This window comes from Apodemus sylvaticus, chromosome 23 (assembly GCF_947179515.1).
Source record: "Apodemus sylvaticus chromosome 23, mApoSyl1.1, whole genome shotgun sequence".
Lineage (NCBI taxonomy): Eukaryota > Metazoa > Chordata > Mammalia > Rodentia > Muridae > Apodemus > Apodemus sylvaticus.
The window spans coordinates 31345571-31372707 of NC_067494.1; the positions used below are offsets into that span (position 1 = coordinate 31345571).

At 39.9% G+C, this 27137-nt stretch overlaps 1 protein-coding gene across 1 annotated transcript; it reads left to right on the plus strand.

The window, feature by feature from the left end:
• Positions 1–213: 213 nt before the first annotated feature.
• On the plus strand, positions 214–26073 carry LOC127673700 (sperm motility kinase Z-like). The gene is made up of 4 exons (XM_052169491.1): positions 214–1810; positions 24651–24692; positions 24768–24906; positions 25980–26073. The coding sequence occupies exons 1-4, from the start codon at positions 286–288 to the stop codon at positions 26071–26073; spliced, it is 1800 nt and encodes a 599-aa protein (XP_052025451.1). The 5' UTR covers positions 214–285.
• The last annotated feature ends 1064 nt before the right edge of the window (positions 26074–27137 follow it).

Below are 27137 nucleotides of genomic sequence, written 5' to 3' on the forward strand. Positions count from 1 at the left end.
GTTTTATCAGATAGCATCCAGTACATTACTGAGCTGTGGTCTGTCTATTTTACTAGATTGTGAGCTAGTCGTGGTTTAGGGATCAAGACTGGGTTCCTCTGCCTGTGTCATCGTGGGTCTAGGTTAAAGCTTCTTGTTTCAGTAGTTTTCTCTTTGTCTTTTGTTTTTACTTTGGATCCCACTGATTTTGTTACTCTCATCCCTCATGTCTCTGTAAGTTTCTTTATATCTCCTTTCCTTTCTCCCCAGGCCTCACTGCCTTTGGCAGTAGCACTGCTACGAACTATGTATTCGGATAGTGACTCGGAGTCATCAGAGTCCGACACTGTGGTCACCATGTTCGAGGAGGAGGTGTTCACCAGGCAGTACACGGTGTTGAAGACCTTGGGCCAGGGTGGCACTTCCGATGTGAGGCTGTGCTCCCACCGCCTTACAGGTGCCCCAGTTGCTGTCAAGGCTCTTTTGAGGGAGAGGTGGTCAGACCCAACAGTGCCCGAAGCGGACATTATGAAAATGCTCAGTCACCCAAACATCGTCTCGCTTGTGCAAATAATTGAGACAGAACATACAACTTACTTAATTATGGAAGTTGCCAGAGGAGAAGAGCTACTTAAACGAGTCCGGGACGCTGGATGCCTGAAAGAAGATGAAGCTAGGAGCATATTTGTTCAGCTGCTCAGTGCCATAGGCTACTGTCACGGTAAAGGTGTGGTGCACAGGGACATAAAGCCTGACAATATCATAGTGGGTGAGGATGGAAAGGCTACACTTATTGATTTCAGCCTCGGAGACACATTCCTACCTGGACAAAAACTGGAAAGGCTGTGTGGAGCCTTCCAGTTCATTGCTCCAGAGATCTTCCGAGGCCTACCCTACGATGGCACAAAAGTAGATATGTGGGCCTTGGGGGTCATTTTATATTATATGACCACCGGATTCCTGCCATTTGGAGGAGGAACCCTGTCGGAACTGAGCAACAAGGTGATGAATGGAAAATACCGTACACCGGATCATCTCTCCGACGATATTAGGAGCATGATTAGCTTCCTGCTAACTGTCAACCCAAGGCAGAGGCCAAATGCGCAAGAACTCGTAAGCCATCCATGGCTCCAGCAAGGGGGAAAGACTTTGACATTCCATTACAACAGTGACACCAGATTCCCAGACCCTGATATAATGGGGGCCATGGAAAGCATTGGCTTTCATTCCCAAGACATAAGAGAAGCTTTAAAACACAAGGAGTTTGACGAAACTAGGGCTACATACCAACTATTGAAAACCCTGGCAAATCAGGATGATGGCACTTATGTGCAAAGAGATGTCACTAACCCAGGAGTGACACCTTTCCCTTCAGCAACAGATCCCAACACTTACCCTCTGCCTCCCAGGAGAAGGGCCAGTGAACCTTCCCTTAAAATACTAGTGTCATCTACTGGACAACGTCCTGGGGAGACAAATGCCCCTGTAGCACCCAAGAAGACACCCCCTATGGGCAGTCGTCAGCAAAGAAGAATGACTGCCCCTTGCATCTGCATCGCTACTTACACTGTCGTGGAAGTAATCGAAACCCTCGATAACACCTTCTCCTCTAGCTCCCAGTTCGACAAGGCCCCAAGTGAGCCAGAAAGAAGGAGACCGTTCACTCCAAGACCCCCGCAGCCTCAGGGATGGGCCAAATGGAAGAAACGAATTTCGAATTGCATCAGGACTCTATGCTGCTGCTGCATGTCACCTGACACGACAAGCCGGAGGAAGGTGTGCCCCCAAAAGAGAGAGGACACCCCGAAGATGACAAGAAGTACAAGGCATCTTTCAGGTACATTTTTATATTTGCTGTATCTATTTTTTACTAATATTTGCATATAGACAGTTCATGAAGTACAGTGACTTAAATCTAGTTCTATCTAGATAGTGTGGGATGTGGACCCTCCTACAATTAAACACAAGTACAATACTTTCTTATTCCAGAAGTGTAGAACCAAAAAACCATCAAATCAAATCAAAAACCAAAATCCACTAGTGTAACTCAGTTCCTGTGGCTCAGCTCAGTGTCCCAAGCACAGGACTCTGGATCTTCTGAGATGCAAATGGTTTTGGGCCACACCCCCTCTGGGTTTCTTTTGTCCACAGCCCACACATCCTGTCTTCTCCTGTCAGATGGAATCATTCCACACCTATCATTGATATGGTTGGTTATCACTGAGTCTTGGCATCTCCAGTGTGTTCAGGGCTGCACTGTAATGAGGCTACACCTTCAACAATGGACTCTTCTGGCCTCTCACAGCACCAAGCTGGGGCTGTTTTCTACCTCCCCTTTGACCCCTCAGCTTTCAGGCTGCCCAAACCAATACCACACGGGAAATTCTTACACATGATCTTGTTTGACTTCCAGCATGAGAAGCAGACTTTGTCACCATTCAAACAGACTCCTCTTGAGATATACCAAGGAATTGCTTTTGAGAAGATTTTAGCTCCATGATGCCTCTGTCTTCTTAATCACATCCAGTGTCTCAGACAAAGATGAGTTGCAGCAATTGTCCTGGCTCATCAAAGTTTCCCTTTAATGTCCTGCTCTCTTGTTAATCAAAGCTGGTTCTTTGCCCCATGTCCCCCAATGATCAGTATCCAGAGATTACCAAATCAAATACACTGCAAACTACAGTGGCCATCCTATTTAAAGTGCCTGGGCCCTCAACTTCAATCATTAATAAAATGGCCCACAAACTTGCCCACAGGTAATCTGACGAAGGAAATTTTTTCAGCAGTTTTCCTGTTCCAGGTGATAGTAGCTCATGTCATTCTAACAAAAATCTAACCAGCACACCTCTGAAGTGTAGTTCCCCCTAAACTTCAAAACAAAGCATATTTGTTTACAAGACTCTTTTTGAGATTTTAAGGTTGGGCTGGTCCTTTAATTCCTAGAACAGGGAGAAAATAAGAGCAAAGTAACCCAAGAATAAGATTATCCTCTGAATCTAACTAGGAGGTCCATTTCCATCTACCACAGTTTTGACTGCTGTTTTTCCCGTGATATAAAAACGCTATAGTGGGAATGGGGAGCCAGAATTTCCCTCAGTGAAGCTCATTCAGGTGAAAGGTGAATTGGATGCCAATGTGGCTGCCTGAAAGGTTGTTCCCACACGACTTAGCTTCATGTTGTGTGCCTTCTGATTTGATGCTGTTACACCCCACATACTTTTGCCACACCTCTCACGTTCTCCTTGGGTTTTACAGCTTTGTCCTGATTGGCCTCTCCTCACCCCAGCACATTCAAGAAGCCACACCCATCAGCAGATAGGTCTACATTTTCTCAGTCTTCCTCTCAATGGCTCTTGCTTCTCTGGCTGATGACCCAAGGTACCTGACATCAGTGGAGAATGGAGACTTCGGAGCCAGACCCATAAGCCTGCCTGCCAAAGAAAGGAGAGAGGCTGCTGCTGCTGTCAAGACCTTCTGGAAGTGAACCACCCCAGACTTGATGCTCCAGCTCAGGCTGCAAGCACATTCCTGCTCCTTCTACTAAAACTCAACACACAGCTGCAGCAGAGGGACTGGCTCCTGTGGAGGGGACCTATCTACAGTTCCTCCCTCTGGGACCTGCTGCTTCTGGGACCTGCCCTTCACAGAGTACAATTCTTCCTTGACTATGGGGACTGCCTGGTTATATCTCTCCCAGTCTTTCTTGATTGGTATTCTACTGCCAACAAGAGACAGGGTTTCTATTTTGGGGGTTCTATCTATATATTTAGTTGTCTGAATTATTGTTCCCATGTTGGAAGTAAAACTTCCTGTTTTTGCATTCCTTCACTGTCTGGCCACTTCAACCTTAGAGGTAAGTTAATTTCCCAAGATGAGTAGAACTGTCTCAAAGCCAGCAGAGGGTCCAATCAGTGGCATCAAGGTTAGCACAGACTCTAGTCAACAAAGATTCCCATCAGTGGGTTCTCCATCCACTAGGGACATCAGTCAGTGGGAAGTCTAGTCACAGGCTGCTCCATTCAGCAAGGATTCCTGTGACTCCAATGAGTATAGGTCCTAGACAGCAGGGTCTCTGGTTTGTGGGCCTCCAGTGAATGGTCCCCACAGTCAGTGAGGATAGCAGTTGGAGGGACTTCAGTCAGCTTTGGTTCCACAAACCCACAGGGACTCCATTCATCTGGTCCTCCAGTGGGTGTATATCCCTGGAGTCAGCAGGATCGCTAGTCAGAGCAGACTCTGGTAACCTGTGACCCCAGTCAGTGGTCTTGACCTTTCCAAGCATCTCTTTTGTGGAGAGGCATTAGAAGGTTCTAGAGACAGAAGCTGTCATCCCTGACTGGGTCACACCTAATTGCTCTTCCTGGAATTCTTCATCTTTCTCTCCTCTGGGCTGTATAGTGGTGAGAAATAAGAGAGCACCACAGTGGATTGTCTCATATGTGCTTTTCACAGAATTTTAATAAATGTGATGTGTTGCCAGAGATGTATTTTTAAAAATGACTGCCAGCAAGTTGGGAAATAAAATTGCTTATTTCATAGCAATAAACAACCAAAATATGGTTAGATATAATATTAGTGATCTTTTCCCGAGACATTGCAAGCCTATAAATGGATTATTCATTGAGTCATGAGGTTGGATAACTCATAATCTGGTCACACAAGACCTCAATTTTGAATGCTGCTACATTCATGACCAAGCTTTAGACGCATGAAAGTGAGGACATTGACCATACAAATTGTCATACTCCATCTCTTGCCTACAAGCACTTGTCCATGTCACAATGCACACATGAAAATGAGGACACCAACCATACAAATTGTCACACTCCATCTCTGGCCTACAAGCACTTGTTCATGACACAATGCAAAACATAGAGCATCTTTGCTAGAGAGCCCATAGTCTTAACAGTTAGAGAATTACTTTAAATCTCTACCTGTAGGTCCCTCTGAGACTCAGTACAAACTCTTTGCTATGATTCTCTAATATAAGTTGTAGAATTTCATGATACATGGACCTGGGGAGAAAGCACTAAATTCCAAAAGCAAGGACCAGAGGATGGCAATAAAGAGTCAGAACAAAGGAATAGCAGCGGCAGGCAGTGAGGCATTCAGTCATGTAGTGCTAAGTCCATCAGTGTCTGAGGGTTTCTATTGGTGTGACAAACCCATGACCAAAAGCAACTTGGGCTTTATTTCAGCTTACAGTTTTACACCCTCATCCATCCCTGAGGGAAGTTGGGCAGGAACTCGAACAGGACGGTCCCAAAGTCAGGACATGCATGCTCTCGATGCCTTTCTCAACATGCTTGCTTACATCAGGACTGCCTGGCTAGGGGGAGTCTGGCCCATAACAATCTGGGCCCATCCACATCAATCATCAATCCAAAGGATGCATCACAGGTTTATCCACAGGCCAATCTTGTGGGAGCATTTTCTCAATCGAAATTCTCTCTCCCCCAAAATAGTTCTAGCTGGTGACAAACAGACCTAAAGCTAGCCAGATTATCCAGGGCACCTGATGGGTGACACTTTTAGGCAAAAGCCTGCCAGAATCCTGATTTCCAAGATATCACTGACCAAGGTGAATACAGCTTCTTTCCTTCCAATATCAACTACTAACGTTAAATCTCTGATCACGCATTATATATCACAGAAAAATTATGTGCTATGCATGTATATAAATACATATCACAGACTATACACATATGAATTATGTACATGTCCATCATCTACATTTACATACACACCTATGTAAATAGAGAGTACAGAATGCCTTCAAGGGATTAAAAAGCCAAGGAGTTGGAGGCTCAAGCTGAGAAGCACATGGGATAAAATACTCCCAGCATAAAAAGAATGTAATATTGGGCTGGAAGACAAGCCAGGTCACTTAGAGGTCACAGGTTTGAGAGTGTCACTGCATAGCTATATTTAGTCACCATTCCTGTCATCATAGTGTGGTTGCCTTTATCTTTTCTTACTAGTTTGCTTGTGAAGTTCATCTTATCAAAGGTCAGAACAGTAACACCTGCAGGTTTCTGGTTACTTTGCTCAGAAGGCCTTTTTTCAACCTTTCACACTGAGGTACTGTGGCTGTCTTTTTTGGGGAGGTCCATTCTTTCAAAGCAACAGATAGATAGTTCTTGCATTTCTATTTAATTTGCTAGTCTGTGTCTTTCGATGGATGGCCTTTGCTACTTTCAGTAGACTTCCTTTTTTCTGCACATTTTATGTTTTAATCTTAATACAAAAAAAAAGTTGTTTTCCAGGTCTTGTCTGACTGGTGTCCTAAGTGCTTCTTATATCTGGATTAGCATTTCATTTCCTAACTCTTGGGATTCTTTAGAGAAATAAAACTAAAAACTGATGCTTTCAGAATAAAAAGTTTCCTAGTCTCCCCAGCCCTTATTCCTTCTATTTCTTTGCATACAATTTGTGGATTTTGTTTTGTTCTACATGTCTTAAAATGCCCCACTGGTAACTTCTTATTAATTTGTCTTTGTTGGATTGTTCTAATTCTTTCATCTGTCTTCAAACTGAGATATTCTGCCCTTTTCTTGATTCATTCAACTGCAGATACGTTTCACAGAGATGAATAAAAATTGACTTACTGGGTTTCATTTCTTTCATTTTATATTTCTTTCTTGAGTCTTTTTCTTTGCTGAATTCCTCTTTCCTATCACATCAAATCACAGTTTTCCTTATTTCCTTCAGCTATCTGGTTGTGGTTTTGATACTTGTAATCATTAATTTTGAATTCTTTAAGACTTCATGTAATTCACTATCTCTAGATGCCATTACTATCCAGCTAGTAGTGTTTGAATAAGTTTGTTGTCTTGTTTTCTCATGGTTTTCCTTTTTTATGCTATAGCATTTGCAGTTGTGCCTCTGGTGTTATTTTACTGCTTGGTTTATTGTTTGGCCAGTGTTAGGGTTTGGCTATGCTCAGCCAAGGGAATGACACTATTAGAAGACGTAGCCTTGTTGGAATAGGTGTGTCACTGTGGGTGTTGGCTTTGAGACCCTCATCCTAGCTCTCTGGAAGCCAGTCTTCTGCTAGCAGCCTTCAGATGAAGATGTAGAACTCTCAGCTCCTCCTGCACCACACCTGCCTGGATGCTGCCATGTTCCTGCCTTGATGATAATGGACTGAACTTCTGAACCTGTAAGCCAACCCCAATTAAACATTGCCCTTTATATGATTTGCCTTGGTCGTGGTGTCCATTCACAGCAGTAAAACCCTAATAAGACAGCCAGCTACATTCTTTTACTTAAAGTTTTTGTTATATTCAAATGAGACCTGAATGTCTTGAGTTGAGTGTGTACTTCAGAAAATAAATAGTTCTTCAGCCAAGGCACCCAAGCCTTATGTAAACTATATTTTCCCTTGAATTGGATATTGTCTTTGAATACAATCACAGCTTCTAGAAATCACCACTATGCAAACATTGTACTAGCCAGTTTCCAGTAACTGCCCACCTTTGACTTCAGTACCACATCTCCAGAGGACTATACTCAGATTTTAGTGAATAAGACTGGATGTGGAAGGGAGGAGGGTGGGTGGGAATAAGAAGTATTCAATAGTTTTTCTTCAGAAAAAAAAAATGATAGATAAAGCAGCCAAGGAGACAAACTGAGATACTTCCTGAATCCTCTGATTTTAGACTGCGAAAACTATAGAAAGTTATAATTAATAATTAGAAAGAAAGGGGGAAAGGATGTGAGATAGAGGGAAATATAGCATGTAATTTTTAAAAACAGGCTTCTGCCTTTTCCCCCGTGACCGAGGCCGGTGCTCTGGACCTTGTGGCTTAGATCTGAGATCGGCTGCCCCCAGCCCCACCTCCAACTTGCCTGGGAGCTGCTGTGCTCCATTGGTTCACTCTGGTCTCTCTTGTTCCTCCTGGCTTAGTTTCACCAAGCTGCCATCGCTGGCCTGTTTCTCTCTCTCTGCCCACTTTGGCTCCCCGGATGAAAAACACTCAGACAGCATTATTACTTTAGAACTTGCCAGCTAGCACAATCCCTGGGCACAGAATCTCCTGTCCCCGACTTATCAGCTAGCCAGTGTCAGATTACCAACCTCCTTGGCTATCCACCATTGGCAGAGGCCACTGGTTCTGACTTCTCAGAGATTTTACATGATTGTTTCTTCCTTCTCCTTCCCAAGCCTGGCTGAAAAATCCCCTTCTCTTTTCCAACATCTACTTTTCCTCCTGGGACCTGGAATCCCCACCTGTCCCTTCCACCCAGCAATTGGCTCCCAGTCTCCTTTATTGACCAAATGAAGAACCAATTAGGGCACCAGGCTTTAGTATTGGCACCTCCTCCTATAGGAAAACACATAGGATAAAGGGGTGGGAGGTGAGAATGTTTTGAGCATACTGTATGGAGAAACATAAACAACAGCCATCTAACCTAACTGCGCACTGTACAAGTAACACTGCCCCTGCTGCCCAGAGGAACCCACCCAGAACCCTCAGGACAAGGGAACCAAGGGGCTGCCTGGGAAGGCAGCTTCCTATTTCTGTCTGCACCCAGAGATGATCCTGGGCCATAGAGCTACATACACAAATACCATCAGGAGTGAACTGGTCTCCCAGGAGTGCTTACATACCTGCGAGCACAGGTAAGACCACCACTTCTCTTCAAATTCCTGGCCCAAGAGGGACCGGCTGAGAGCCATCAAGACACAGGAACCAAGGATCAGCTGGGGACAGGATCCTTCTGGCTTCTGTCTGCACCCCAGAGCTGAACCTGTACCACAGCTCTCCATACCTAAATTCCTCCTAGAGAGAACTGGTCTTCTAGGAGTACTGATAGAACAAACAAGCCACAGAGACAGCAAGACCAGCTAACACCAGAGATAACCAGATGGCAAAAGGCAAGTACAAGAACATAAGCAACAGAAACCAAGACTATTTGGCATCATCAGAACCCATTTCTCCCACCACAGCGAGCCCTGGATCCCCCAACACACCAGAAAAGCAAGACTTTGATTAAAATTCACATCTCATGATGATAGAAGACTTTAAGAAGGACATAACTCCCTTAAAGAAATACAAGAGGGAGAGGAAAACCAGGAAAGGGGAAATCATGTGGAATGTAAACAAAGAATATAAAAAATAAAAAGAGAGAGAGAGAAATACAAGAGAACACAGGTAAACAGGTAGAAGACTTTAAAAAGGAAACACAAAAATCCCTTAAAGAATTACAGGGAAACACAACCAAGCAGGTGAAGGAACTGAACAAAACCAGCCAGGATGTAAAAATGAAAATAGAAGCAAAAAAAATCACAAAGGGAAACAACACTAGAGATAGAAAACCTAGGAAAGAGATCAGGGGTCATAGATGCAAGCATCACCAACAGAATTCAAGACATAGAAGACAGACTCTCAGGTGCAGAAGATACCATAGAAAACATTGACATTAACATTTGACTGTTAAAACATTAACAATCGAAGAAAAGGCAAAAGGCAAAAAGCTCCTAATAGTACCTTCTCCAAAATTGACCAAATAATTGGTCACAAAACAGGCCTCAACAGATATAGAAATATTGAAATTATTCCATGCACCTTATCAGATCACCACGCCCTAAGGCTAGTCTTAAGCTCAAACAAAAACAATGGAAAACACACATACACATGGACTTTGAACAATGTTCTTCTCAATGATAGTTTGGTCAAGGAAGAAATAAAGAAATTAAAGACTTTTTAGAATTTAATGAAAATGAGGAAACATCATGCCAAAATGAAAGCTGTGCTTAGAGGAAAACTCAGCTCTGAGTGCCTCCAAAAAGACTGTGGAGAGAGCTTACACTTGTCTTACACCAAGTCTAACAGCTTGACAATGTACTTGAAAGCTCTAAAACAAAAAGAAGCAAATACACCAAAGAGGAGTAGACAGCAGGAAATAATCAAACTCAGGGCTGAAATCAACCAAATAGAAACCAAAAAACTATACAAGGAATCAACAAAACAAGGAGCTGGTTCTTTGAAAAAAAAAAAATCAACAAGATCTATAAACCCAGAATAACCAGAGGGCACAGAGGCACTACCCAAATGAATAAAATCATTAATGAAAAGGGAGACATGACAACAGAAACTGTGGAAATTCAAAAAAATCATCAGATCGTACTACAAGAGTTTATACTCAACAAAGTTTGAAAATCTGGACAAAATGGACGACTTTCTAGATACATACCAGGTGCCAACATTAAAACAGGATCAGATAAATCATCTAAATAGTCCCATAAATCCTGAAGAAATAGAAGTAGTCATTAATAGTCTCCCATCAAAAAAGAGCCCAGGACCAGATGGGTTTTGCAGGGAATTCTATGAGCTCTTCAAAGAAGAGCTAATACCAATACTCTTGAAACTATTTCACAAAGTAGAAACTCAGGGTATGTTACCCAACTCATTCTATGAAGCACCAATAACACTTATACCTAAACCAAAGAAAGACCAAACAAGGAAGGAGAACTTCAGACCAATCTCCCTCATGAACATCAATGCAAAAATACTCAACAAAATTCTGGCCAACTGAATCCAAGAATGCATCAAAACTATAATTCACCACGATCAGGTAGGCTTCATCTCAGGGATGCAAGGATGGTTCAATATATGGATATCCATCAATGTAATACACTACATAAACAAACTCAAAGAAAAAAAAAACATGGTCATTTCATTAGATGCTGAAAAAGCATTTGACAAAATTCAGCATCCTTTAATGTCAAAGGTCTTGGAAAGAACAGGAAATCAAGGCCCATACCTAAACATAGTAAAAGCAATATACAGCAAACCGGTAGCCAACATCAAACTAAATGGAGAAAAACTTGAAGAAATTCCACTAAAATCAGAGACTAGACAAGGCTGCCCTCTCTCATCATATTTATTCAATATAGTACTTGAAGTTCTAGCTAGAGCAATTAAACAACAAAAGGAGGTCAAAGGTATACAAATTGGAAAGGAAGAAGTCAAATTATCATTTGCAGATCATATGATAGTATACTTAAGCAACCAAAAAAACTCCACCAGAGAACTCCTACAGCTGATAAACAACTTCAGCAAGCAAAGTGGTGGGTTATAAAATTAACTCAAGCAAATCAGTAGCCTTCCTATACTCAAAGGATAAGCAGACTGAGAAAGAAATTAGGAAAATGACATCCTTCACAATAGCCACTAACAATATAAAGTATCTTGGTGTGACCAAACAAGTGAAAGATCTGATTGACAGGAACTTCAAGTCTCTGAAGAAAGAAATTGAAGAAGACCTCAGAAGATGAAAAAATCTCCCATGCTCTTGGATTGGCAGGATTAATATAGTAAAAAATGATCATCTTGCCAAAAGTAATATACAGATTCAATGCAATCTCCATCAAAATCCCAACTCAATTCTTCATAGAGTTAGAAAGAGCAATTCTCAAATTCATCTGGAATAACAAAAAACCCAGGATAGCTAAAACCCAGGATAGGGGAATCAGTATCCAAGACCTCAAGCAGTACTATAGAGCAATAGTGTTAAAAACTGCATGGTATTGGTACAGTGACAGGCAGATAGATCAATGGAATAGAACTGAAGACCCAGAAATGAACCCACACACCTATGGTCACTTGATCTTTGACAAAGGAGCTACAACCATCCAGTGGAAAAAAGATAGCCTTTTCAACAAATGGTGCTGGTTCAACTGGAGGTCAGCATGTAGAAGAATGCAAATCAATCCATTCTTATATCCTTGTACTAAGCTCAAGTCCAAGTGGATCAAGGACCTCCACATAAATCCAGACACACTGAAACTCATAGAAAAGAAACTGGGGAAGACCCTTGAGGACATGGGCACAGGGGAACAATTTCTGAACAGAACACAAATAGCTTATGCTCTACTATCAAGAATTGACAAATGGGACCTCATAAAATTTGTAAAGCAAAGGACACTGTCAAAAGGACAAAGCAGCAACCAACAAATTGGGAAAAAAATCTTTACCAACCCTACATCTGACAGAGGACTAATATCCAATATATACAAAGAACTCAAGAAGGCAGACTCCAGAGAGCCAAATAACCCTATTAAAAAATGGGGTACAGAGCTAAACAAAGAATTTTCACCTGAAGAACTTCGGATGGCTGAGAAGCACCTTAAGAAATGTTCAACATCATTAGTCATAAGGGAAATGCAAATCAAAACAATCCTGAGATTTCACCTCACACCAGTCAGAATGGCTAAGATCAAAAACTCAGGAGAAAACAGGTGCTGGTGAGGATGTGGAGAAAGAGGAACACTCCTCCACTGCTGGTGGGGCTGCAAGCTGGTGCAACCACTGTGGAAATCAGTCTGGCGGTTCCTCAGAAAACTGGGCATGATACTACCGGAGGACTCTGTTATACCACTCTTGGGCATATACCCAGAGGATTCCCCAGCATGAATAAGGATACATGCTCCACTATGTTGGTAGCAGCCTTATTTATAATAGCCAGAAGCTGGAAAGAACCCAGATGTCCCTCAGCGGAGGAATGGATACAGAAAATGTGGTATATTTACACTATGGAATACTATTCAGCTATTAAAAACAAAGAATTCATGAAATTCTTTGGCAAGTGGATGGAACTGGAGAATGTCCAGTTGTGAGTGAGGTGACCCAATCACAAAAGAACACACATGGTATGCACTCACTGATAAGCGGATATTAGCCCAGAAGCTCGGAATACCCAAGACACAATTCACATATCAAATGATGCCCAAAAAGGAAGGAAGGAGAGACCACCGGTCCTGGAAAGGCTCAGTGCAGCAGTGTAGGGGAATACCAGGACAGGGAAGCAGGAAAGGGTTGATTGGGGAATGGGGGGAGGGGAGAGAGGGGAGGGGGCATCTGGGAAAGGGGAAATCATTTGAAATGTAAATAAAGAATATATCTAATAAAAAGAAATACCAAAAAAAACTGTGAAAAATGCCAACGAAACTGATGCTGTTTTAAATTTCTTATTATAAATATATTCTTGTTATTTAAAACATCAAATGATATCAAATAATAAAAAAGAAAATAAACAGAGTTGTTTAGTATCCCTGTCCCAACTCCCAGTCTCAGAAAAGGTAACCACTGACAACATAGTGTATAGCAAAACTACATTTGTGTTTTATATAAAATGTGCAATGTAAATTAGTTAGCATACATTGTGTGATTTTATACTTAATCTATCATTCTATCATTAAAGTTTTATAGTCAATCTCTTTATGTTTGCAACAATGTTTTAATATGGATTATTTTCAATTAGCAATAATGCTTTATTGACTCAACCCCTATCAATAAAGATTTAATCATTTTCCAGTAAAAAAAAACTAATATATTTGAAAAAAATAGAAACATTTTCTGATAAAACTGAAGATGTCAATTAAAATATTTCTGATAAAATTGAAGAACTATCTAGAAAAAAGTTTTAAAATTAATGAATTTCATGGAAAATCATACAGATAAAATGTTAAACATAAAAAAAATTCTAAATTAATTGAATTTGGCTTTTCTTTTTTTCGAGACAGGGTTTCTCTGTGTTGCCCTGGCTGTCCTGGAACTCACTCTTGTAGACCAGGCTGGCTTCCAACTCAGAAATTCACCTGCCTCTATCTCCCAGAGTGCTGGGATTACAGGCGTGCACCACCACCGCCCAGCTCTAAATTAATTGAAAAGGAATTATAAATATTTTCTGATAAAATTGAAGAAATACATAGAAAAAAGTGTTAAAATTGAAGATTTTCATGGAATGTCATTCAGGTAAAATGGTAATCATAAAAAACATTTCTAGTATAATTGAAAAAGGAAGTAGAAAAATTTTCTGATAAAAATGAAGATTTACATGGAAAATAAGTATGAAAAATTAAGAAATCTATAGAAAATTGTTAAAATTGAAGATTTTCATAGATTATTACACAGATAAAATGGTAGGCATGAAAAACATTTCTTATACAATTGAAAAAGAATGTCAAAACATCTTCTTGTAAAACTGAAATATAGTGGTAAGGACAAGTGGGTCTGGCTAAGGACACAGGCTTGGATTAGAAACATAAGCAAGGTGTTTGATATCTCTAAGCTCAAGTCCTCCCCCTGTAAGGTGGCAATTGATCCTGCCTTACAGTCTTCTTTATAACTCCAGGAGCTAGTCCTATAAAACTACTCCCATTATTCTTTGCACATAGTAAGGACTCCAGCGCTTTCCACAGAACCCCTGTTATAATTAGCAGGTTGATGCTCTCTATTCTCTGGCCACTTTTTTATTGTTTGTTTGATTTGTTGCTAATGTTGTTTTGATCTTGAGATAACCTTGCTCTGTAAGCTGGACTTAAACTAGAGATTCTTCTGCTCTGTCTTCCCTGTGCAGGGATAGCAAGTGTGTGCCTCCATGCTCCACTTCAAGTCACTTTCCGAATCCAATTTACTAGGAACAAATTATATTTTCTTAGTTCTCCACTGTAAGTAGTGGAGAACTTAGCTCTTCAGTGCTGGACGCCCTTGGAGCTGTCTGATAGTTCTCCACTGTAAGTAGTGGAGAACTTAGCTCTTGACTGCTGGACGCCCTTGGAGCTGTCTGACAGGGTTACCTTCCTACTTTCAGGTCGCTCAGGTTTGATGCTAGGATTATTCCATTTGCATTTTCCACCCACTTGTGAGCATGGGCTCATCCCATGCCTTTGCTTCTCTGTTATCCAGGGTGTCACTTCAAGACAACTAGACAGCTCCTGAATCAGAACACTTAAGCATTCTCCACATTAGCTGAACAGCAGGAATATTGGAGAAAGCCTAAAGCTTGAATTCTGTAGCAAACTAAGGATGCAGGGGATGCATTCACATTTAGTTCATCTAAATCCTCTCCAACTCAAGGGAATAAAAAACAACTCTCCTTCATTTTATTCTATATGTCTTATGATCTCCGTTTCTTCTATGTCTTTATAATTATTTCAGTCTTCTAACTCTCAGCTTTTCTCTGGAGTTTTCAGAATCTTGTGTCTTAGCTCTTGGGCCAGAGAGATAACTCAACTGGTGAAGGGCCTGCTTTAAAAGCACAAGGACCTGAGTTTGGATCATTAGCATCAAGAGAAACACCAGGCACATTGGAGTGGTTTCGGGGAGACAGATGGATTCCCATAGTTTTCGGGCCAGCAAGCCCAGTCAGTCTGTTAACTCTGTGTTCAATGTAATCTTGTCTTACAAAATGAGGTAAAAAGTAATCAAGGAAAATCAAACACATACACACACACTCACATATACCCTCATAGGCATACACAGACCCAAACGTACACATACACCACACACACACACTATTAGTTTCTAATTGGAACGTACGTGCTCCACCCACTTCCATCTCCTCTCTAATCCAGAGGGAACTATCATTATCATTTGTCCTAAGAAGCCCACATCCTCCCTCCTAACCTCTGAAAGACCTTTCCCTCGTGAACTCTACTCTGTATGGCCCCATTTTCTTTTGCCTGGACATTTTAGTTGGTCTTGGCTGTCAGGGCAATGTCTTCTCCTGGTTCACCTCCGGCTGCATTCAAACTCTACTGGGAGCTGCTTGTCTGGCTGGGCTCAAGCCCTGCCTGACCTTCCCCCCTCTTGGCAAGACCAGCCCCCAGGGTGTGGTGACAGAGTGCTGCCAGGAGGGCCTGCCAGGGTTGCCAGGTCTCCAGCAGACTATGGAAATGCTCTGGCCCCCAGACACAGGCTGAACACAGGCAGACTTCAAGGTTGGTTCTGTGGGGCTGAGATATAGCTCTCCTTAGCTTGGAAAATGGTTTTCAGATGCAACCTTGTAGAAGGGCTAGTGCGAGGTGACTAGGAAGAGAAAGCTGGAAAGAGGGGAAATGCTTTTATGTTTGATGGAGTACCATCTCCGTGAGTCCCACTGCTCTTCCAGCTCTGTTCTTCTCAGTAAATTAAAATTGGCATGAGTTGCCTTCTGAATTCCTCTCCTCTCCTCTTCCTGATGGCTTGTTTTAAAAGGTAACTTCCCTGTATTTCTTACTACTACACTTTCTTAAAACCTGTCTCCTGTTCCATACTTTATCATATTTGTTTGTAATTTTCCTTGTTGCCCAGGCCTGAAAGTATGGTCCCAGGTTGGTTTTCTGCCTCACACTTGTTATCTTTTGACTAATGCCCTTTTTGCCTCCTTCCTTCTTTTCCATTGATTATATGGTCCACCACACCACAAGAACTCAATAATGCTAAACATATAAAGTACTGTGTACAAAGAAACATGAAAATGTTTCTTTTCAAACTTGTTCAAGGTAATACTCTACTCACAACCTTCAATGGACTTTCAATGCTTAAGAAACCTGCGTCACCCACCATACCACGAGAACACTTGCTCAGCTATGTTCACGGCAGCATTATGGGTAGTCGCCAGGAATTGGAAACAACTTAGGTATCACTAAACTCAAGAACGGGTAAAGAAAATATGGTATGTCTGCACAATGGAATACTAGTCAGCTCTTAAAAACAAAGACATCATGAAATTTGAAGACAAACTTGAGAATACCATCATGAGTGAGGTAACCCAGGCCCAAAATCATGTATAACAGGAGCCTGGCATTATTGTCTCCTGAGGGGCTTCATCCAGCAGTAATGAAAACAGATGCAGAGACCCACAGTCAAACATCTGGTGGAACTTGGACAGTCTTCTGAAAGAGTTAGGGATAAAACTGAGGAAGCCCAAGGGGTGAAGGATTTCACAAGAAGGCCTACAGAGTCAACCCACCTGGACCCAGAGAAGCTCACAGAGACTGAAACACCAACCAAAGAGCATACAAGGGCTGGATCTAGGGCGCCCTACATATTTGTAACAGATGTGCAGCTTGGTCTTCATGTATGTCGCCTAACAATTGGAGTGGGGCTGTCTCTGACTCTGTTGCCTGCCATTGGAACCCATTCCCTTAACTGGACTACAAAGTCGGGCCTTAGTGAGAGATGACACATTTAATCCTACCGTGACTGGATGTTCCAAGGTGGGGGTGTCATCAAATAGGGGGCTTCCCCTTCTCTGAGGGTAAGGGAAGGGGATCAATAATGGAGGGATTTGTAAAGGTGGGACTGGGAGGAGAGGGGGTTGCAATTGGATGTAAAGTGAAGAAACAAAGAAAGAAAGAAAGAAAGAAAGAAAGAAAGAAAGAAAGAAAGAAAGAAAGAAAGAAAGAAAGGGAAAGGAAAGGAAAGGAAAGGAAAGGAAAGGAAAGGAAAGGAAAGGAAAAAGGAAAGGAAAAAGGAAAGGAAAGGAAAAAGGAAAGGAAAAAGGAAAGGAAAGGAAAGGAAAAGGAAAGGAAAGGAAAAAGGAAAGGAAAGGAAAAAGGAAAGGAAAGGAAAAAGGAAAGGAAAGGAAAAAGGAAAGGAAAGGAAAAAGGAAAGGAAAGGAAAAAGGAAAGGAAAGGAAAGGAAAGGAAAAGGAAAGGAAAGGAAAAAGGAAAGGAAAGGAAAAAGGAAAGGAAAGGAAAAAGGAAAGGAAAGGAAAAAGGAAAGGAGAGGAAAAAGGAAAGGAGAGGAAAAAGGAAAGGAGAGGAAAAAGGAAAGGAGAGGAAAAAGGAAAGGAGAGGAAAAAGGAGAGGAAAAAGGAGAGGAGAGGAGAGGAGAGGAGAGGAGAGAAGAGAAAAGAGAAGAGAGAAGAGAAGAGAAGAAAGGAAGGCAGGAAGGCAGGAAGGCAGAAAGGCAGGCTGAATCAGGGCAGTCACTGTAGCCCAGTAGAGCACCTGTCTGGCCCAGACGGATTCCTATAATCAATACCCTATATTGATTATAGAGAAAAACCAAAACCTTCAAGCATATATTTAAAAAACATTGCAATCCAAGCCTTAGCCCCACTTCTGCTATCCCTGCTCTGTTCCTGGGGTCATTCAAGTGTTGTCTCCTCCCATCAGGTTTCTTTATGTCTCACATGTATGTAAGTGTTCTCAGTTTTGAGTTCTGAAAGCAATGTCCACCAGGTTTCTGCTTTCTAACTGTTCGAGTGGCCACTTCAGCTGCCTTTCCTGTCTAATTGATAACTCGGTCTTAGGTCAAAGTTTATCCCCACCCCAGGTCAATGCTACTTTACCTTCTACTCAGCTATTTTCTTTCACCCCAGTTTCCTCTGATGTGTAGATTACTTCTCGGCACTGCACTGCCTGCTCTTTGAGCTCTGTCCTTCTGTTCAGGCACACGGCTCATTAATAACTTCTTCATTGGTGCATCTTCCTGGAAAATGGAGGCATGCTTGTAATCTCAACACTCAAGAGTCTGAGACAGGAGCATAATGAACTCAACTTAATGGGATCATGTATCCCTCTCCGTGCAAGAGAGAGAAATTATGAATATAATCTCCTCCAGGCCAGTAGTTCTGATTTGGTCCTCCATAATCAGCATCACCTGGGCGCTTGTTAAAAATATAAATGATTAGGACCAGCTTTGTGAAATTCAGTGAGCTCCTTGCCTAACATTCACAGGGCCTTGGGATCCATCTCTAACACTGAATAACAAAAGAAAAAGTAACAAAACAAACACATAAACATTCAACCTCCTCCCTTATTAGGTCAACATTCCAGAAGTGGGCACACAAATTTTCTCTCAACACCCCCAGTATGTATGTGTGAGTATGCTTTGTGTGTGTGTGTGTGTGTGTGTGTTGGGGTGTTGGGCCATAACTCTGGCTATGGATTTGGGACTGTGTATGCTGCATCTGCCTGTTGATTCTCCAAGGACACTACAAGATATTTGGGATGTTGCTCTTTCTGACGATATTTCTGAAAGCAGTGGAAATTTACTTTTATACATACACAGTGCCTTATTTTACTCAACCTCTCTTAACAAATTAGTGCAATCAACTTCATAAAATGATAGAAAAAAATGAGAATGAAGAAAAGGAGGAGGCAAACATGCTAACCATGGATACACGATATGTTCTAAATGGGATTAGGAAGCTCTTATTCGTATATGATTGTCTTTACTGTGCAACACTGTATTTCATTACTATATTGCATTTTCACATGCATGTCACAGAGAAAAATGTACAGTGCATTATAGTGGAAGAAAAATGTTTTAACATAGACGCAACACAAAACACAGTACAATGTGAATGCATTGATGTTCCACTCTGTGATAATAACCAGAAGAGTGTTTCTTGCACACTTTACATGTACTGTGAGTTTTAAAACATTAAGTGTTTAAATGTGTTTTTTAGCAGAAAACAAGAATTATTCTTCCAATACACAATATGTTCTAAATGTAATTAGGACCTTTTTATTTGTATGTGATTGTCTTTACTCTGAAACATTGTGATTTACAAATGTGATTTATGTCAACCAATTTAGGATATTATTTTCCATGAAAATCCTCAATTTTAACGTTTTTCTATATATTTCTTCAATTATATTTGAAATATTTTCCATGTAAATTTCTAATATTACCACAAAATTTTTATGAATATGCTTTCAATTAATTTAGAAATGTTTTTATGCCTACTATTTTATCTGTTTAATTTTCCATGATAATCATCAATTGAAGGTGTTTTCTATATTTCTTCTATTTTACTAGAAACATTTTCCATGTAAGTCTTCAATTTATCAGAAATATGCTTATAATTACTCTTTCACTTATTTTAGAAATGATTTTGTCATCCAATTTAACTGTACTATTTTCCATGAAAATCTTCTATTTTAACACTTTTTTCTGTATATTTCTTCATTTTATCTGAAATATAGTCCATGTAAATCTTCAATTTCATCAGAAAATGTTTTAATTCCCTTTCAATTAAAGAAAAGTTTTTTATACCTACCACTTTACCTGTATAATTTTCCATGATAATCTTTCATTTTAACATGTTTTTCTATATATTTCTTCAAATTTATCAGAAATATTTTCCACATAAATCTTCAATTTTATCAGAAAATGTTCATCAAACCTCTTTCAATTAATTTAGGAATGTTTCTATGTCAAAAAATTTAACTGTATGATTTTCTCTGAAAATATTCAATATGACACATTCTGATTTTTGAGCCAGCCTGGTGGTGCACAGTTGTAATCCTAAAATCTGGCAGGTGGAGGCAAGAGAGAGGCAAATTCAAGGCTAGTGTGGGCTTTATAGTAAGACCCTGCCTACAACAAATCAAACACAAACTTCTTGAATTAAACTGGACCATTGGTGTCCACAGTGGGTCCAACTGTGCTGTGCTGTGGTTGTTCAGTGTATAAGGATGTAGGGCCGTCAAAAGACCCAGGCAAGGACTGAGAGCAAATTCAGGGAAATGAGGCGTGTTTGTGCTTGGGGACGACGCAGAGGGGCCCAGAAAGATGCCAGCAGTGAGGAACTGATTCTAGATGGGGGGAAATGGGTTTAAAAAGATTGTTCAGGATGTGATGGGGGAAGAACAGAAAGTTACATCAAACAGCAGTTATTTCTTAACCTGGGCTGCAGAATGAACTTGGGAAGGTTTCTGGGATGCTCCTCAGCCTTTAGGAAGAAATATTTTCAAAGGAAGAAATCTAGATTTTGATGCCTTTTAAATTTTTAAAAGTAATTTCAGTTTTGCAAACAGACTCATATTATGCTACAGGAAGCTTTGTGGGACTTGCAGAAACTTATTTTACTGGATGGCTTTATGTCATTTTGCCACACGTTAAAGTCATCAGAAAGGAGGGAACCTCAAATGAGAAGCAGCCTCCATTAAGACCTGGCTATAAAGCATTATCCTAATTAGTGATCAGTGGGGGGAGGCCCAGCCCATTGTGGGCGGTGCCATTGCTGGGCTGGTGGTCCTGGGTTCTATAAGGAAGCAGCTGAGCAAGCTGTGGGCAGCAGGCCAGTGAGCAGCACCCTCTATGATGTAGCTGCCATCTCCTGTCTCCCACTTCCTGACGTTGTGAATTCCTACCCTCACAGCTTTTGATGATTGTATTGTTAGATTGAACTATGAGTAAAACAAAGCCTTTCCGTCCCACGTTGACCCCCAGAGGGTCATGGTGTCTCATCACAACAATAGTGACCCTAACGTGCCATATTTGAACATGCTACAGAGTTTAGAGTAACATTATGTAAGTTTGAAATTGTGTATCTTATCATGCTCATGTGCATCCTAAGCAGACACAAGGCCTAGATACCAGCCCCAGCACTGCCTGAATAGGAACAAACAACAAAAAATGAATTTAATAACATGTAAAAAGGAAGAAATCTGTCGTAGGCAGGGTTTCTGTTCCTGCACAAACATCATGACCAAGAAGCAAGTTGGGGAGGAAAGAGTTTATTCAGCTTACAGTTCCACTTCCATGTTGCAGTTCATCACCAAAGGAAGTCAGGACTGGAGCCCAAGCAGGTCAGGAAGCAGGAGCTGATGCAGAGGCCATGGAGGGATGTTTCTTACTGGCTTGCTTCCCCTGGCTTGCTCAGTCTGCTTTCTTATAAAACCCAAGAGCACCAGCCCAAGAATGGTACCACCCACAAGGGGCCCTCCCCTCTTGATCACTAATTGAGAAAATGCCCCACAGCTGGATCTCATGGAGGCACTTCCCCAACTGAAGCTCCTTTCTCTGTGATAACTCCAGCCTGTGTCAAGTTGACACACAAAACCAGCCAGTACAAAATCTTATTGGTTTCTGTATGAATGTGTTTTTACTTACATGATTTCTGTGTATAAATGTTGTTCTAGGTAATCATACAAACCATATCTCTTACTAATTTCTTAAGTGAAAATGATGAAAAAAATTGAAGATAGTATATATATGTACATATATATTATATATACATATATGCACACATATACATACATGTATACAGATATATGTGTATGCACACACACACACACACACATACACAAACAGATACACACAGACACACACACAGAGGTTTCTCTATGTAGACCTGTCTGCTGTCCTGGAACTCATTCTGTAAACCAGGCAGGCCTCTAACTTACAGATGTCTGCCTGCTTCTGCCTCCCAGTTGGTGAGAATAAAGGTGTGTACCACCACCAGAGTTGATGTATTCCTTGCTCTTCCTGGCTTCTAGGAACGAGAGGGCACCCCACTACAGGTGCTCCATGTACACAATAAGATGAGAGAAAACAACTAGAGAGCCTCCACCTGGGATACATTTAAGACCCTGTTCAAATCCAGTGTGTGTTACTGTGTTGTCAATGGCTGCATACAGCAGACTTTATAGAACCAGAGTTGATATGACCGTCTTGATATATTAGTAAGAAGTTTTACGACAATATCAAAACAACAATAATAACAAAACAAAACACACCTTCAGACAAGTATTCATTGTATTAAATAGGGAGACCTACATCCAGTGACCCACATGTAAGAGAGATTATTTAATGAGGCCTGGAGGAATAATAGTTGCTTGCACCAGGAACACGTGAGATTTCATTTAATGTCTGTTGAGCTACTGTGCTTTCAATTTTAACATGTTTTTCTATATATTTCTTCAGTTTTATCAGTAAGATTTTCCATGTAAATCTTCAATTTTATCACAAAATGTTAATAATTCCTCTTTCAATTATTTTAGAAATTTTTTATGTCAACCCATTTATCTGTATTATTGTTTCTGGAAATATTCAATATAACACATTTTTCTATAAACATCCTTAATTTTATCAAAAATATTTTCCATGTAAATCTTTAATTTTATCAAAAAATGTTCATAATTCCTCGATCAATTAATTTAGCAGTTTTTATGCCTATCATTTTATCTGTATAATTTCCATGATAATCTTGAATATTAATGTTTATATGTATATTTCTTCTATTTTATTAAATATTTTCCATGTAAATCTTCAATCTTATCAGAAAATGTTTATAATTCCTCTTTCAATTCATTTAGAAATTTTTAAGTCAACCAATTTATCTGCATTATTTTCCTTGAAAATCTTCTATTTTAACATTTTTTTCTATACATTTCTTCAATTTTATCAGGAAAATTTCCATATGAAACTTCAATTTTATCAGAAAATGTTTATAATTCATCTTTCAATTAATTTAGTAATGTTTTCTTTATCTACCATTTTATCTGTATGATTTTTTAATGAAAATCTTCAATTTTAATGTTTTTCTATATATTTCTTTAATTTTTCACAAAAATATTTATGTAAATCTTCAATTTTTCATAAAATAGTTCTACATATTTTTCAATTAATTTGTCAACATCTAAATTATTTTTATGTCCACCATTTTATCTATATAATATTCCAAGATAATCTTCAATTTTAACATGTTTTTACATATATTTCTTTCTTCACTTTTATCAGAAATATTTTCCTTGTGAATCTTCAATTTTATCAGAAAATATTTATAATTCCATTTTCATAAATTTAGAAATGATTTAATGTCTACCATTTTATCTGTATGATTTTCCATGAAAATCTTCAATTTTAAAACTTTTTCTATGTAGATTGTCAATTTTATCAGAAACACTATACATCAACATATCCAATTTTATCAGAAAAAGTATCTACTTCCTTTTCCAATTATATTAGAAATGTTTTTATATCTACCATTTTATCTGTATAATTTTTCACAAAAATCTTCAATTTTAACATTTCTATATAATTTTTCAATTTTATCAGAAATATTTTTCATGTAAATCTTTAATTTTATCAGAAAATGTTTATAATTCCCTTTTCAATTAATTTAGAAGTAGTTTTTATGGCTACCATTTAATCTATAATTTTCGATGAAAATCTTTAACACATTTCTTATATATTTCTTCAATTTTATCAGAAATATTTTCCAAGAACAGCTCTAATTTTATTAGTTGTTTATAATTCCATTTTAATTACTTTAGAAAAGTTAATTATGTATACAGATAAAATTATGTATACTTTCCCATGAAAATCTTCAATTTTAACCCATTTTTCTGTATTATTTCTTCAATTTTTTCAGACTTATTTTCCATTTAAATCTTCAATTTTACCAGCTTCTACTTCCTTTTTCAGTTATATTAGAAATATTTTATGACTATTTTGTCTGATTTATTATCCTTGAAAATTATCAATTTTAACCTATTTTTCTATATATTTCCTCAATTTTTTGAGACATATTTCTCATATAAATCTTCAATTTTATCAGAAAATATTTAAATTCCTTTTTCAATTAATTTAGAATTTTTTATGTCTACCATTTTATTTGTATGATTTTTCATGAAAATCTTTAATTATAAAACTTTTTCTGTTCTTCAATTTTATCAGAAGTATTTTGCATCTTCAATTTTGTCAGAAAATGTTTCTATTTCCTTTTTCAATTATATTAGGTTTTTTTGTTTTGGTTTTTTGGTTTTTTGGATTTTGGTTTTTTCGAGACAGGGTTTCTCTGCATAACCCTGGCTGTCCTGGAACTCACTCTGTAGACCAGGCTGGCCTCGAACTCAGAAATCCACCTGCCTCTGCCTCCCAGAGTGCTGGGATTACAGGCAAGCACCACTACTGCCTGACTATATTAGATTTTTTATGTCTACCATTTTATCTGTATAATTTTCCATAAAAATCTTCAATTTTAACACTATTTTCTATATATTTCTTTAATTTTATCTGAAATATTTTCCACGTAAATCTCTAATTTTATCAGAAAATGTTTATAATCCCTCTTTCAATTATTAAGTTTTTATGTCAACCAATTTATCTGTATTATTGTCCATGAAAATCTTCCATTTTAACACCTTTTCTATGTAGTTCTTCGAGTTTATCAGGCTCTCAAACAAAGCAAGTGTCGAGGTGAGACATCACATTATTTCCTGTAAGCATGGGAGGGGGTAAGGCAATGAGTCTGTGCTTTTGATCTGTGAACAGTAGATGATTTTCAGTGTAATAGTGAGACAACCCTTCTGAAGGTAAAGCTACCTGCCAACCGACGAGACTCCAGTAGGCAAGGCTCTCCGCTGCACGCCGTGTGCAGAGATGAGCTGCTCAGGGTGACTGCCCCGAGACGGTATGAGAGGTGGCCCACTCAGGAACTGGGGAGCTCCACTGATCCTGCTCCCAGGTATCAAGGTTTTACCCAAACCACACCCATCTCTAACTATTCCAGACCCTTGAACTGCTGGCTCTCTTCAATAACTGATCATGCAGCAGAGATAGACTTTTTATCATTTTTTTCTTTTAATTGATGGGAGGCCCATTCTATGTCTCAAATCCAGGCTTCTGCTTACGTAGCACCTTCTCTGGGAAAGTGACTTGGATTAAATCTGGTTTGGGGTTGCATGAGGCATGGGTATGTGATGAGTTATGTTCAAAGCCATGGGGGCTGTGGTAGCAACCTGTAGTCAACCTGTATCCAGCTCCCATTTCTCCTTGCGCTACACTGCACCACTTTCTTCCTTAGGAACATGCCCGACGTCTGCCACCAAGGAATCAGTGCAGGCTTTCTGGGTTTGCCTCCCATGCCCTCCTGTCTTGGTCCTTCCTTTCTGTCTAACCCTCTGCTTTGGTCAGTCCATCACCACACGCTCCCTTAGCGCTCTGCTCCTACATCTGGCACAGAGCTTTGTTTCTGACTCAAGCTTCTCAACTGGAAACCCAAGCCTCTCCACCACACCAAGGAAACAGTACAAAGCAAAACTGTTTTCAGGAACCTAGGGTCACTGCGGTAGAGTTCTAGAATTCTAGCAGCATTTCCCAACTTCTCCTTTTATACACACTAATACTAGTATGTAACTGTGTGTGTCAGCTTCCCAGCAATCCAAACAACGGAAACATCATCAACACAGGTTTAATGATTTAAAAAATCATTAAGTTGGCTGGGCAGTTGGCACACACCTTTAATCCCAGAACAACTCAAGAAGGTAGAGGCAGGCTCTTTGTATTTGAGTCCAGCCTGGTCTGAGCAAGTGCCGGGACAGCCAGAAAAACCTTGTCTCAAAAAAAAAAAAAAAAAAAAAATCATTACATATATTTAGTGTGTGTGTGATTGCTCATGTGCCAGTGTGCTTGTAGAAGTCACAGGACAACATGTAGGACCCAGGGGTCCAATTCAGGCTTGGTGACACTGCCTCTACTGGACAGGGTGGTCGACGGCCCTCACAATACCATTTTTAAATTGGACAATGAAAACACTCAGCAGCTCACCTGGCTGTCTGCTCAGATGAACGAGGAATAGGAGAAGAGGCAAAACATAAAACTTCTAACTCTTAGCATTACTCATACTTCCCAGACCTGGTGGGTTATAAACAAGTAGGAATAAAGATCAGCGAGAATAACATGTTATTTGCCTTGAAACAGAGTCAGTTTTGAAAACGAAGGGGATCTCCACATGTTCATCTAACAGGAAACAACCTTCTCTCAAGTTTCCCATCAAAGCACGGTCTCCTAGCGACAGCCACTGAAAGGTAAAGCTTCTGAGATTTCGATTTTACTATCTGTTATGTATTCTTTGTGACTCAACCCTCAAGGTATGAAATGTCAAACTTGAGATTAAATTTCCACAGGCCAAAACAGTTTGTTAAAGGAACTGGTAGACTGCTGAAACAACATGAAGGCTCTCATCTCACTCAGCCTACTAAAGAACTATTAGAGTTCTGGCCAAAGTCTTTGAAAATTCAACTGGTAAAAGATTAACAGCCTAAAGTAAAGTATATTAATCAGCAATCTGGGGTTCGAAGTAACTATTTTAATACAAAATATTGGGGCTTTTTTTTTTCAAAAGCCAATGGAGAAATCACTGAAGACTGTTTCCATCTAGTGCAGTGAGAGGTAGAAGGTTCTCAGCATGCACAAGGCCCTCTGTTCAGTGTCAGCACCTAAGGGGAAAAAGGTAGGGTTCACCTAAAACCTATAGAAGCCAAATCTGAGAGAGGAATTATGGGCCACTTCACCGACATATAAGCAGTAGTAATTTAGTTCTAAGCCTACCCCATATCTAATCAAGGCACATCACAATGTTATGACTAAAATTATAATTAAAATCACCTCACAAGGCTGGGTGGGCGTAGTGATGCACACCCTCAATCCCAGCATTCAGAAGGCAGAGGCAGGCGGATCTGTAGGAGTCCAAGGCCAAAGGCCTGGACTACACAGTGAGTTCCAGGCCAACCAAGTCAACAGTCTCAAAAACAAACAAAAATCATGTCAAATAGCTGGTAATGGAACTCAGTTGGTAGAGGGCTTGTCTAGCAGTCCTCAAAACCACAAAGATAGGTCTGGTGGTACAGTTTATAATCCCAG